The sequence below is a fragment of the Prenolepis imparis genome, unplaced genomic scaffold (genome assembly GCF_030444845.1).
Source record: "Prenolepis imparis isolate NDT839.2.m4 unplaced genomic scaffold, iyPreImpa1.0 SCAF_1, whole genome shotgun sequence".
Taxonomy (NCBI): Eukaryota; Metazoa; Arthropoda; class Insecta; order Hymenoptera; family Formicidae; genus Prenolepis; species Prenolepis imparis.
Window position 1 is genome coordinate 13,876,586 of NW_028141159.1, and position 14,246 is coordinate 13,890,831.

The 14,246-nt window shown below is 35.8% G+C and overlaps 1 protein-coding gene across 8 annotated transcripts; it reads right to left on the minus strand.

The window, feature by feature from the left end:
- Positions 1-472: 472 nt before the first annotated feature.
- On the minus strand, positions 473-12,292 carry LOC145942245 (uncharacterized). 8 transcript variants are annotated; one of them, XM_083049153.1, is made up of 10 exons: positions 11,858-12,292; positions 10,860-10,947; positions 10,531-10,641; positions 10,213-10,422; positions 9,777-10,125; positions 9,368-9,460; positions 8,990-9,076; positions 7,673-7,831; positions 7,234-7,537; positions 473-7,051 (listed from the first exon to the last, which is right to left on the minus strand). In XM_083049153.1, the coding sequence occupies exons 2-10, from the start codon at positions 10,926-10,928 to the stop codon at positions 6,751-6,753; spliced, it is 1,683 nt and encodes a 560-aa protein (XP_082905279.1). In that variant the 5' UTR covers positions 10,929-10,947; positions 11,858-12,292; the 3' UTR covers positions 473-6,750. The 8 variants fall into 8 exon arrangements, with proteins under 8 accessions (XP_082905279.1, XP_082905113.1, XP_082904952.1 ...); XM_083048987.1 differs by having other exon boundaries at positions 9,777-10,419; XM_083048826.1 differs by having other exon boundaries at positions 9,777-10,422.
- Positions 12,293-14,246: the final 1,954 nt, after the last annotated feature.

Consider the following 14,246-nt stretch of genomic DNA (forward strand, 5'->3'; position numbering starts at 1 on the left):
TAGCAGTTAAATATGAATTCTAAAAAAAAAAAAAAAAAAAAAAAAAAAAATAGATTTAGATTAATCGATTTTAACACACTTTCATTTAAAAAATGATATATAAAAATAATAATTTTCCTTCTTATTTTCAGTAAGAAGATGATAAAGAATTATCCTAAAATACTTCTCAACTCCAGAGAATATACATATATAGAATGCGATAAGAAAATCAATTACGCAAATGATTGATAATTAATAAATTGTATCGACATTATACGTATCGAAATATTAATAACATCGGGTCTGGTAATGAAGTGATAACTTTGCAAATGGTTATTGTGACCTTTCGAAATCTACAAAGTTTTATCTTTCCATATAATCAATGTATAAAATAACATGTGTTTCTCTTGTAGCTCACACGCATTCATATACGCACGCACGCACACATACACGCATACACAAACACGACAAAAATAAAATTCACCCAAGAGTCTTCAAAAATGAAAATGTCCATCGGACATCATTTATTATTATTACCTAAGGTCTGATATAATCGTGCGCTAGTTTCCTTTATTCGGTACGGTTGCTCGTTATCTAGGCGATAGTCAAGTATGATACACGTTACATTCAAAATTATCATTCTAGTTATATTGACAGCAGACTAATCTAAAGTGACATCCTTCTTCTGACTTTTTTCTCTCCTCTCGCCTTGTATATAAAACAGTGTTGTATATATGAATAAATTTGTCGATCACGGCCGTCTCATATAACTCGCAGCGAGCTCTGTATTATCCAAAATTGAGAAGTGAGAAATTAATCTTTCATTAAAATAAAAACAATTTGTGGTAATTGCCTTGGTTTTAACACATTAATGTTTCAATATTTTTACGCGCATTTTAGATTGGAGAACAATGTGTATTTTCTATTTCAAGAAAGAACTTGTTTTGAAGTAAAATTAATTCGTTTCAGTTTATATATTATTCTTTTAATGACATTTTTTTTCAATATAAATGCAATATAAATTGCAGTTGCAGATGAAGATTTGTTATCTTAGTTGCAAAATTAAGAGATACATTAACATAACATAAAATAACATACATTATATTATTTTGTAATTATTCACCTTTCAATTTCGGACAATCAAGAGTTCATCGAGTTTTGGTTTGCATTCACATACGCAATAAGCAGAACCACTAATGGAAAAGAAAACTTTAATGATTCTTTTCGCCGACATCCGCGAATTAAAAAAATGCATAATAGCTGGATCGAAGAAAGAAAAAAATAGACAATAAAAATGGAGATACAGCGCGATAATGAGAGAGAATGATTTAACTTACATTAAAGTAACGCATCATATATAGATACATTCTTTCCTACATCGTCGTCTTATATAATACAAAGTAGTTTAATTAAATGATTCTAGTAGACGCGAATTAGGAAAAAAAGACATGTGATATCCAGTGGATTCCCGTAAAATTAACATAGTAATACCGGATAGTTATTGATGGCATCCTATTAACAAAACTAACGGCTCGTTTCTTTTCCACTTTGCTTCGTGTGCGACAATTTTTTTTACATAATAATAATAATAAACAAACTAAATTATTAAAATGAGGGATGAATCACGATTAAGCCCACATGTCGTCGTATTCACACAATAATGCGTTATAGATTAGCTTAAAAAATTGCAAATTTGTCCAAGGGTCTTTAATCTTCCTTATGTTTTACGAGGCCATTTAATCCTAATTTACATTTCGTCGCTCAGAGCAGGTAACGATATCCACAATACTCAGTATCCGGGTATCGCCTTTACAATCGTTACGCCTTAATCGTACATTATAAAGAACAGATAATTTATTAGGAACGTGTTTTATTATCAAAAATCACTACGATCATCATTATACTGTCCACAGATATATTATAAATTAATCCAGCGAGGTGTAGCAAATTAATCCGCAAATAGCATGACCTCTTTATTCGTACATGATGAATGCTCGTCAAATTATTATATCGTTAATAATATCAAATCGATCGAATCGGATAAAGTGCTACAGATAAAAATAGTACGACGCCTTAGCGGAATGGAAATATATAAATTTGACGCAGATATGCGTTATATTATTACTTTGTACAAATATAAAATTACAGTACACGCAAAAAAAAAAAAAGAAAAAACAGCTGATGTTCTCAGGCCTTTAAAAATTTCGTGTTGAAAATAGGGTCGAATGCTTGAAGGGATTTCGGGGATATTCTTACGTACGAGGTATTATTCTGAGAACGCAAGTTTTTCGTTATCGGACAAATAAAAAATTCGATTTTCGTAAAATCATCACCCCGAAACCTCGACCCTTAGATTAAGTGTTCAAAATTATAGTCGAACCGCAAGTTTGCTCGTTTACGTTTGAAGATTCTTATATAATTACATACGAACACGATAATAGCGATAAAATAAAAGATATTTCCAGGATCTCTGTACGCAGAGATTTTTTTCTCTCTTGTTTTACAAATGTATGTACAGCGAAATCGCAAAGTTTCGGCGAAACCAGAGTACACACTCGCGTGATATTAAGGAAGACGCTTCCAGACGATTTTGATTCAAACGGAAGCTCTAAGTTCTTTGCCTATGAAATATTATCTCGGAATACATGGAATTGCTGCGGGAGGACACTCGTCAAAAGTCGCTTCTCTTCGATTGCTTTAATTAAATTATTTGACAGCTACAATTAATAATTGGCAAATTAGAAATTATTGGAAAAAACTTGTTTATAAAAAAATAGCTTTACGTAGCTACACAATGATCATATGAAATAGTCAAATAATAATTTCGAAACAGCGCCCATATCTCCTGCAGCAATTCTCGACAAACTACTTAGAATTACTAACAACTTCGTATTTATACTCGTACACTTCGCTCTGGTATTATTCATGATTTCTACAATTTTTCTCGATCAGTTTCTTCTTGACGTAGGTATAAGTATACAAAAGTATTTTCGGAAAAAGGGCTCGCGCTTATGTTAACAAAGTATTCGTTCGTGAACAGTTCTAAAAGTATATTTGTCTCAAGTTTTGACGAGGACGCTTATTAAGCCGTGTGCTACCGTAAATTTGACCATCGGATCACAGTTTTGATAGAGATAGTGAGGTAATCAAAATAGAGACTTTTCCCAAAAATACGTTTTTATGGAATATTAATTGAAAACGTGTCGTGTCGCACGAGAGGATAATTTGTATTATCGCTATCGATCGCTATGGGACCACATTCTTATTAGTCTTTTATATCTTCCTTTATGAATAGATTAATTTGCTATTCAATTTTTCGAAATATTTTGTAATGGTAGCATTTTTACACTCTTATTATGTTTATTTGTAGATAAACATAATTGCGTTCACGATTTGTGATCAAAATAAAAAATTTTCGATTCTATAACGCAATAAAAGTATTTTATGAAAAAAAAAAAAAAAAAATAAACTCTATATTTACATAAGTAATTAACGTTGTATGTATGTGCACATAATGTTAATAGATATATTCCTGTATGTGAGAGGGAGAGTATCCAAAAATTCGATTAAGAGCAGCGGAAAGATATAGAAGATTTAAAATAAAATAAAATGTATAATTAGGCATCTACGATGTCAATTGTCGTAAGACAAATTGTTCAATTAATTGTTACAATTGTGACAACAAAGGAGTTAGTAAAAAATTCTATCGTCAAAGGTTTAGATAAGAATTACGGAAATTTTTGAAATAGTATTTCAAAAAATTATCTTTGTAATAAATTTAACAGCCAAGTGTCTATTGTACGATAACATTGCGGATATTTCCCTTTATCTTACAGAACAATGCAAAAACGATTGATAAGGGTGAAGTGTACGAAAGCCGCTTTAATGTGGCCCCCTCTCGATATATGTCATTATCTTTAAGTCATAGTCATAAATCATTCGTGAAAAAGCGAGCACACAATAAACGAACGAAGTTTTCGAATTTTAAAAGTTTTGAATACCAATATTTGTTCGCAAAGAAGATCCATACGCCAAATGGGATAAATTTAATTTGACATTGCTGCTATTCGTGCGTTCATTACTGTGCATCCTCCTAAAGAAATTTGACAATTGTAACAATACTGTTTACGTGTGAAACGATTGCGCTTACTCTAATGAATATACAGAATACTGAAGAGTGACATTCCTGCTTTAATAAAACTATTTAGGATATGTTCTCTCTATATTAATAAATAGAAAAAAAGAAAATTATATCGCGAATTTGTACAAAATTTTATAAGAAAATCTAACATAATCTTTTTTTTTATACATATATTTAAAAATATATAAAATATATATAACTATATATATTTTATATTTTCAAACAAAATTAAAAATTCAATTCTTGAAACGGAATTTTTCTTTTTTTTTACAGTACAGAAAGAGAGAACAAAATATGCCATTCCATAGCAAATCTTACGATGCTGCATTATGTGCTGACTATGATTCATATTTTTAACCTAGGTGATAATCTAATCTGTGACTCACTAGTTTCTTGAGCACATATACCATCACACTTTCTCTTTGTAATCTTTGACCGTATTACAGTTTATCTCATGTATTATAACATAATTATTTGCCGTTTTTCCTACATTTTGAAAAAACTGCAAACGAAGATGTAACATAGAGTGATGATAAATTAATTGCTGGCTCACAAGTCACGGCTTAGATAATTCTATTCTAATCCCGATAAACCAAAAAACAAAGATAGGAAATTCAGCGCATAAAGTTTCTAATCTAATCGAAAAAATACTGTTACAGGTATTACAATTATATAAAAGTAAAGTTATGTAATTGAGTACCTTTATTTTACAAGTTGATTAGTAAAACAGAGAAATATCCCCAATTCTGAATTCCGTATAAAATTCGAGCAGCGAGTTTATTGACAATCATGTAGACTTAGTGACATGTCTCTTAATATTCCGCGAAAATGTAATAAATGTAATCTCGTATAAAAAGAATTATTTTTCGAGGAATCTTCAAGCCATTTGTGTTTATTTTCTTCACGATGCGTTATAAAATCTTTTGTAAAATCATACAAAAGGGAGATGGTGCATAGTCTCCCTTCCCCCCGATATAACTTTGTGACGAGAGTTTGCAAATAAAGATACAACAATAATTAAATGACAGTAAAAAAGCAATGCTTATGAAACAATTGTAGGAAGAATCATCTATCGATGCTCTTGAGAGGGTATCCAAATAACAGCTTTGAAAGCGATATACATATATCATGACTGTACTTCATATAGTACACAAGTTACCAATCATGAATGTATGGAGCTATCAATGTACAATCTATTCGTTTGGTGATTCTTGATACTTAAAAGTAGCGACGGTGCGGGATCGCTTTAACAAGTGGGGATATAAAAATTAATGTATATATATTTATATTTATATATATTTATATGTATAGGTAATATTCTAGCTCGGCTACTTGTCGTTACAAACTAGCAATTATTCATCAACTAATATATTCATATAGTTTCGCGGCCTCTTAAAATTATAAAATGGATTAGTCTGCCCGTCGATATTCACTATTATTATTGCAGCTCCAGCGAGTTATATATAGGTACGCCGCACTCTTTCGCCGCTGTTATCGTGGTCGTTGTTATCATCGATAATGCGATGCTTTCTGATCCCGAATGACTGGACGGAAGAGGGCTCGCACAGATCGCGATGTCGTTCCGTTCCACTATCCGCAGTTAAGTGCCGTTGAAAATTCATATATCCATATTTTCGCGTTCATAAATTCTTGCGATTGAAATTGAACGAAGACTTTGATATTAAAATCTTTAAACGTAATGTTACGCATCGAAATTACGCGCAAATGATTTGTTTCTCACATTAATATCATGTAAAAATCGGAAGGGCCGAGGTTTGGGCATTGTACGGGAAATTTTTCTTTTTCTTTCATTTTAAATTATATTTCTGATTCGCTAAAAAGAAATTCTTAATACCTCATACTTGCGCTTTTATCGCCAAAATACACACCGCCGCAGTCCTCTGTTATTACAATCATTCAAAAGCACATTTTGTCATCGGTTTAATCGCAAAATTTGTCAAAACTATTGCACAATGCCATTCACGGAATTATGAAATGTTGGCAAAATGTTTTTTTTAGCAATTTTGTTCTTAAGGACAAATCAACGATTACTACACACATAAGAAAGAATGATACGATTATATAATTACATTTTTTTCCGTTTCATTTTAAAAAACTAATATATATGAAATACACCGCGCGATACGATTCAATTATTATACTTCCACCTTTTCGAAAGACAAAATATAAAGGTAGATATATTTCTCTATTACTTCACAAAGAGACTTCGTTGATCTTGGCGGCTGAGAAATCGTCCGATTATATTATGTGAGCCAAACTCTTCCGAGGACACATTCCACCAAATTTTTCACTCGCGCAATGTCGCAGTCTTTTTGTCCATTTTTTTCCATTTTTTTGAAATTTTTATCCATATCTATATTCAAACTACCAATAGCCACCAAATATGCTTCCATAGAATTCGAGTCATCGTACACGAGAAAAAAAAAGAGACGCACTGCTCGGTCACTCATACCGGACTCACCTGATTCTTTTAGGACGTAGTCCATATATCCTTAATATCATACATTCATAGATTTCGTTTTTCTGTTTTCAAGATTAATATCCGTTTAAAAAAAAGGTTAGAAAAGTTAACCTCTTTACCAGCTTCTGAAAGGTATTCTCTAGCTGAATCATTTAGGCTCTGAGAAGGCCACCTGACACTTGTAGACCTCGTCGAGCATCACTTGGCCTTGCCCTTGGCTGACGGTGACGGGAGTGGTCGCGTTCACGACCACGACTTGGCCTTGTTGCGCCTGCTGCGGCTGTTGCTGCTGCTGCGGCTGTTGTTGTTGACTACTTGCGTTGGCTTGCTGTGCGTTAGCCGGGTTATTAGCGTTCTGGTTTCGCGCCGTTTGGCCGTACTTCTCGTGGATCGCACGGTGACGCTTGAGCGCGAAGCGATCGGAGAAACCGATCTCGCATATATCACACCTGAGGGAACAAAGGATTCAATTTCGTAATGCAATCGAGAAAATGCAAACAATAGGCTTGTTTTCTACTCCTGCACTGGCTGAACTGGTGCAATAAGTTAGAGTGAGACAAAATATACTTGTTCAGCCAGTGTAGGAATGAAAAACAAGCCTTATAATCCAAATTTTGAACGCGACGATTACCTGTGTGGCTTTTCACCGGTATGAACCTTCGCGTGATTCTTGAGGTGCGTGGCTTGATTGAAAGCGGAACCGCAAATGTTACACCTGTAGGGCTTTTCGCCAGTGTGGATTCTTCTATGATTCCAGAGCGTCGAGTGTCTGGCGAATGTTTTCTCGCAAACCTCACACTGATACGGTCGTTCGCCGGAATGAATTCGCTCGTGATTCTTCAAATGCGGGCTTTGCGAAAACTGCATGCCGCAAACGCTGCATTTGAACGGCTTCTCACCGGTATGAACTCGTCCGTGATTTTTCAAATAGGCGGCTGGCGGAAAAAAAAAGAAGCAGGTAACAATTTTTGCCATAAAATAAGCTTATATAAGCTGATTAGTCATTACAGGTAGAAACAAGTATATATCTCATTATCATTTGCGGTTTGCACAATTCTTTATTTACTTACCCTTTGCAAATGCTAAACCACAAACTTCACATTTAAATGGCTTGTCTCCCGAGTGAAGTCTCTTGTGGGACCAGAGCGAAGAATATCGAGAAAATGTACCATCGCAAACGTTACAGTGAAATGGTTTCTCCGCCTGATTCTGACTGTTTTGCTTGCCACCTGAAATTGAAAATATAGACAAGGCTTTAGTTTTCCTCAAAGGGCCAGTTCTACAAAAAAGTGATAAGCTCGAAGTTTATTTGTGAAAAATAGATCAATCTACGCGATGCATATTTGTTTATGGTTACTAATATTTACTTTTTTTTATACATTATACAAAAAAGGGAAAATGTATACACATGAAATGTGAAATTACAAAATGAAATAATTAAATGTAACAATTGTTGTGTGAAACAATTTGATCATGCAGGCTGTTGTAAAAGTTAGTGCACTATAAGAAAATCTGAACGTCACAAGCGATATGAAATTCTGCGAATTTGTTTTTATCACGCGTTTGTGAAAAATGATCTTTAATGGGCCATATCGCGAAATTGAAAAAGAATTGTAAACGGCTGAACGGAAATTTAACAGTATAGCTTATCTCGTATATGGAAAACGTTACAATATAATATAAATTTATAAAACTGTCCCTTAGGGGATTTTATTCTGTGTCATCGTCCTTAAATTTAGATGTCAACAGTTCTACCAAAAAGAAAAAGGAACAGCAAAAAAAGACAAAAAAAAAAAAGAAGATCACAACCACTTTGGAATCTGACATTAGCAATAAATTAAATTAAATAAACAAAGAAAAATAATAATACAAAAATATATTCTCCATCTACAAAAATATACATGCAAGCAAAAGTAAAGTAACATTAAAGAAAGATAAATAACATCAGACTCAATGTTTAGAAAATATCAATTTAGATTCATCTGTAAACCCTTCATTTCTTTGATATATTTATTGAAAATGCTCAAAAGTTTTCGTCTTGAGTATTTTTAATAAATATATCTAATAAAAAAGCTCTTTAAGATATAAATTAATATTTTTCAAATATCAAGTTTGAGAGAGTCGGTGAACTTTGTATAATTTATGTATATTAAATTATAATCTCAATATATATTTTTTTATATAATAATTCAATATTTTTCTATATATAAATCATAAAGATGTCGACGCACTGTTGGCTCAAATGTCAATAAATCTGTGCAAATACTGAATATATCGCGGAGAATGAATTTAAACTGTCACCGTCCAAGAAAGACAATATTACTGAGGCATATTAATCAAAACAGATCCCATACTTTGTGTGTTGACGATAATTATATCCGACTTACTTCCTATGACGATGCGGCCTGTAGCCTTGCAGCCACCACACTTTGCGAGGGAACTGATTCCGGAATCTAGTTTTTCGTCGTGTTTACCTACCATACATCATCCGATGTACGATCATGATAATAATGAAACGTATGGATGGAAAAGGATGACCAAATATCTGAATAAGATGTTGCTGATACGGATATAATAGCGCGCGTGCGTATCGTATATGTATAACGATATGCATGTATCAACATCAAACGTAAAAAATTGAATTTAAATTCTAAAAAAAATTTTATAAAGGAAAATAAGGTAGCATTTTATCAGCAACATCTTTCTTCGGCCTATCAGCGGTATCAAGTGATATCCAATGAAACGTTGGCAATATTGATACTTACCAATAAAAATAATCCCGGTGCCATTGCACTTGTGACACTTGGTGACACTGGTAACACCCCTCCGTTTCACGGGATGATGACCAGGTTTGATAGCTACACAAACGAACGCATATCTCTATTTTTATGTTGAATAATTTTCGCATATCCGACTGTGGGTGATATGGCAGTGGCAACAATTTGCATTACAACTTAAGCAAAGTCCACGAATAATTGCATTCTAGAATCCGTACGATATGAATTATAATGCGTTATATTCGTGATAAAATTTTTAATAATATTTTTTAGCGTAAGATGTCGGTTAAACCCTATTTAAACTCGATTTAAACCCATTGCATTGCCATTAAAACCAATGATATCACTATGAGCCAAACACACTGACTACGATTAAAAATAATTGCTAAGGACATACTCTTTTTAACTTTAGTTGGATGATGTTCGCATGGGTCCTCACTGCCACAATCTTCACAGATTTGCACCTTAGGTTTTTGATGCATGTTTGTTTTGTGACTTTTTAATTCTCCGGGTAATGCAAAACACGCTCCACAAGTGTCACAGGTGTATGGTCTTTCTGGCGTGGTGGCGACAGTCACTGTTGTTGTCGGCCCTTGTACCACAATCTGTTGCGGCTGTTGCGGAAGATTGCTGTTGGGTGTCGTGTTGTGGATCCGTTTGTGATGTTGCAGCAGACTCACGTGGCCAAAGACCAGTCCGCAAATGTCACACTTGAAAGTCGCATTGGTGGCAGCGGCAATGCTCATCTGATTCAGTAATGTGTTATAACCAACAGGTTGCACATCGAAACGATAACAACCCTTGTCGTCGGCGATTGCACTGATTGTGCTCACCGCGTTTGTTTGGACCTTCTGCAGCATGTTGACATTGTAGTAGAAGGAGGAAGGGAACTCGGAGGTGGTGGACTGTTGCTGCTGCTGAGTCTTGTCCTCCTTCTTGTCCGTCACATACATCTGCTGAGACTGTTGCTGCTGCGACTGCTGGCCCTGTGCCGCAGCCTGTTGCTGCTGGATCTGTTGCGGGTCAAACATTGCTGTTTGCTGCTGTACAAAAGAAAAATCATTTAATGCGATTAATTGAAAAGAGAAAAGAACAAGTTTACTCCTCTATTATAAATTTTATTCATTTGGGAAAATAAATGAGAAACAAACCTGTCTCTGGTCTCCGTAACTCGAATTGCTCTGCTCTGTCTGTGTAAAACTGTTAGTCTGCTCCGTTTGAGTAAACATGGAACACTTCAATGGCTGCTCGATCGGTTGACTCTGTCAATTCAAAATGACTCGTCAAACAACATTCTAATAAACAAAGATACAATAAGAGAGAAATTATATTACGGTGAGCTTATATTTGCAATATCTCCAACACGAGTTTCAAATGCAAATCGCAATATTTATAAAAATCGAGACCAGCACTTGATCATTGTTCGCACACATATACGTTTCCTCGCTTATCATCAAGTTGCCTTGCACGCGACGCATACCTGCTGTATTTGATCAGGACGGGTTGTGTTCAACCACACCACGTTGTTGCCATTTGATTCTAGGGCCATTGATGTATTGCCTTTGACCCTGCACAATCAATAGGCAGTCGTTATAAACTATAAGGCTTAGAAGCGAGAACGTGCAAGGTATGCGAAAAGCAACTAGGGAGATTCTACCTAAGCGAGGACGAACCCCCTGATCAAAGCCACGCCAAGGGTAAAGGAGAGACGCGAAGTTTGGCGCGCGATATGGAAAACGCAGCAGGAAAGTGCGAGATGCAGAAGAAGACGAGAAGGGAGAATAAATGTAAAATCTCTCGAGAAGCGAACCCGCTCGCGTACCGTTTCGTCGCGCGCGAAAACGACACGATATGCTCCGACATTACTGATAAACATACTCACGTGTGAATAGTCCGACGAGCCGCGGGGGGTTAAACGTCCGGCTGCCGACCGGAAACCGATGATCCTCTAGTTGCCATGACGGCGACGACGCGAAATGCCGCGCGGCGGGGGGTCACTCTAGAAGACGACGACGACGACGACGACGACGACGACGACGATAGCGCGTACTCGATTCGCGTTCAACGGCATCTACTCGAGGAAGAGAACCGTGTGCATAATAGGGGATGGATGTTCTTCCCCTGGTCGCGACGCTCTCGCGCGAGGAATCAATGGCGTTCGTTTACTCGTGCGAACTTGGTGGACGCGCTTCTTCCCGGCATTTTATCAAGACACCCCTCCCCCTCCCCTCGGGGATGCCGCTGAACACCGCGTCGTCGCGTCGTCGGAAAATCTCGCGCGATCGGTCGTTTCGCGGGGTTTCGCTCGCTTCTCGTTCTCGCTTCTACTTCCGCGCCTAGCAGCCGCTCTCTCGCCACGGCTTGGGTTCGGCTCGCTTGGCTTGGCTTGGCTGGTTAAGGCTGGGCGCGCGTTCGCGTTCGCGCTCGCGCTCGCGCAACGCTTCGGCACGCGGTCGGTGTGCGCGCGCGAATAATCACCTCGTCGTAATCACACGCTTGTCAACGGGCAGCGTTGGCCCGCGCAAATCATGGTCGGCTGCGTAGAGCGGCGCGGTGGCGGTTGCGGCGACTGTGGGTACGAGAGAAGCGCGCGGCCGCCGCTGCCGCTCCTCCTCGTCGTGTACGTCGTTTTCTCTCTGTCGCTCCCCTTCGCCCTTCTATCCCGCTTCCTCTCTCGCTCGCCTCGCCACGCTCTCTCTCTCTGTCCGCCTCTCTCTTCGCCGAACGGCGATGTTAAAAGCTGCCGAAACACGGTGTTACGCGACCGGACACAACTCCCGGCGTCTATCCGTGTTACGGGCTAGGCCTGGGACGCGATACGGCTTACCGTGCGTGCGACGCGTTAACGAATGTTGGCGGTGGCCATTACACGCGCGACGAGGACAACAATGGGCGACACGGAAAGCGCGCTGTCCCCCCCGCCCCCAACCCCCTGTCTCTCTCGCTCTTTCGTCCCGCCGAATGCTACCACTTTCCGAAGCGTTTGCGGGCGCCTACCGTTAGCGCAGCCGCTACCCGTTGCTCCCGCCAAGGTCGCTCGCGACGCGACGCGAACACACGGAGTAGCCGATGGAAACTGAGAGAAAGACGCTCCGTGAACGTAGGCCTTTAACGGCGGCGACCAATAGGCGCGCGCGTCGCCGCGACGACGCGCTGACCAATCGGCTCGCGAGTTGCCTAGCGCTGATTGGTCGCCGCTTTTAAGGTCTACGTTCACGGAGAGCGTCTTTCTCTCGGGTCCGCTTCTCTCGGCACTCGGTACTGTGTTTTTGTCGCTCTTTGGTTGCACATAGTGTGAAAAAAGTATGTGTGCTCGAAAGTTGGAAGAGAAGAGAGAAGAGAATTAGAAGAAAAAGTAGAAAAGTTGCAGTTCTCTAATAAGGCCGACGAGTCTTTTTTATATTAGAAAAAGATTGCTACATCACCGCGCGGTTGCTTTTTATACAGGTTTGCTCCTTTTCCTTTCTATATATATTTACGATTTCATCTGTTTCTCCGTTCGAAGAATATGGATATACTTTTATCTTGTGTTGAATAAATTTTTGATAAATCTGCTGACAATTAGAAGCTCATGCATTTTTATGTGATTCGTTTCAAGTCGTTTTTATACTTTGTATTAATAATTATGTTCGACTAAGCGCAGAAACGTGCTTGGAAATGTTCAGTTGACCGATCACGACAAAAGAAGCAAAGATTTCTTTCTTCTGATTGGTCAATTCAACGTTTTGAAACACTTGTAGCGCCAAAGTTGAACGTAGCCAATAACTACCGAGATGTTAGAATCATGTGAATAAAGCCTCAAAATGTAGTTGCAAGTAATTGTAAGATTCTACAACAGATGGGGCTAATAATATTCATTAATTAACGTAAAGTAATTAATGTTCATTTATATATAGATCGTTACCATTTTATACTTTCTCAAATTACGTTCTTTTTTTATCTAATTGTAAGTAATCTTGCATATCTTTATTGAAATCGAATATTTTCATTATTACTATTCTCTCATTACTATAAAAAAATTAATATAAAGATTATTTTTTATATACAAATAATCTTATATATCTTTATATTGATTATTATTATTATCACATTATCGTTACTGCAATTTGTTTTATTATTGTTCATTATTATTATTAATATAGTAATATAATACTGCAATTATAAAATATATTTTTTAAATTTAATCAATTTTTTATAATATAAATATACTATCCCTCTTTATATTTTTAATCTACTATGTCTGGAAATAACTTATTATTTTTTTCTTTTTACATTAAAATCTATAATTAATTATTTTACTTTATTGATACTTTACTCATTCTTTTTTACTTTTATTTTCTTTTAAAATAAGTAAATAAAGATTTTAAGTTCATAATCTAAATATTAAATTTTTAATCTTCAATTTTCTTTTATTTATTTTTAGTTTTTTATTTTTTTATTTTTTATTTGTTAAATATACTTTTATTCATAATATGTTAATTTAATTATTTTTTTAATCTTTGAATTATTTTCATAATTTTTGTAAATACCTTTAAATATAAATCAAATAATTTTATAATTTATAATTATTGTTATTAAAAAAGAAATTAATCTTTAAAAATTTTGTTTATTAATAATTTTATTTTCTTTAAATTTTATGCCTGAATAAAATTATCTTAGTAAAATATAATATAAATTACATATACATATTTAATTAAGTTTTCATTAACTTATCAAGTAAAACGTTTATTTTTATATTTTGTTTCGATATTTTAATTATATTTATTTAATTACAGTATTATATTATTATTATTACCTATTATATCCTCAAATAAATTATTGTTTGATTATAATTATCAATCCAAAATTTTTGTATATTTATTTTAAA

Coding starts and splice junctions, on each gene's coding strand:
- LOC145942245 (XM_083048826.1), bottom strand. CDS start 10,928: ATGGCCCTAGAATCAAATGGCAACAACGTGGTGTGGTTGAACACAACC. Junction 10,642..10,859: donor GTCCTGATCAAATACAGCAG/GTATGCGTCGCG, acceptor TTGAATTGACAG/AGTCAACCGATCGAGCAGCC. Junction 10,423..10,530: donor GTTACGGAGACCAGAGACAG/GTTTGTTTCTCA, acceptor TCTTTTGTACAG/CAGCAAACAGCAATGTTTGA.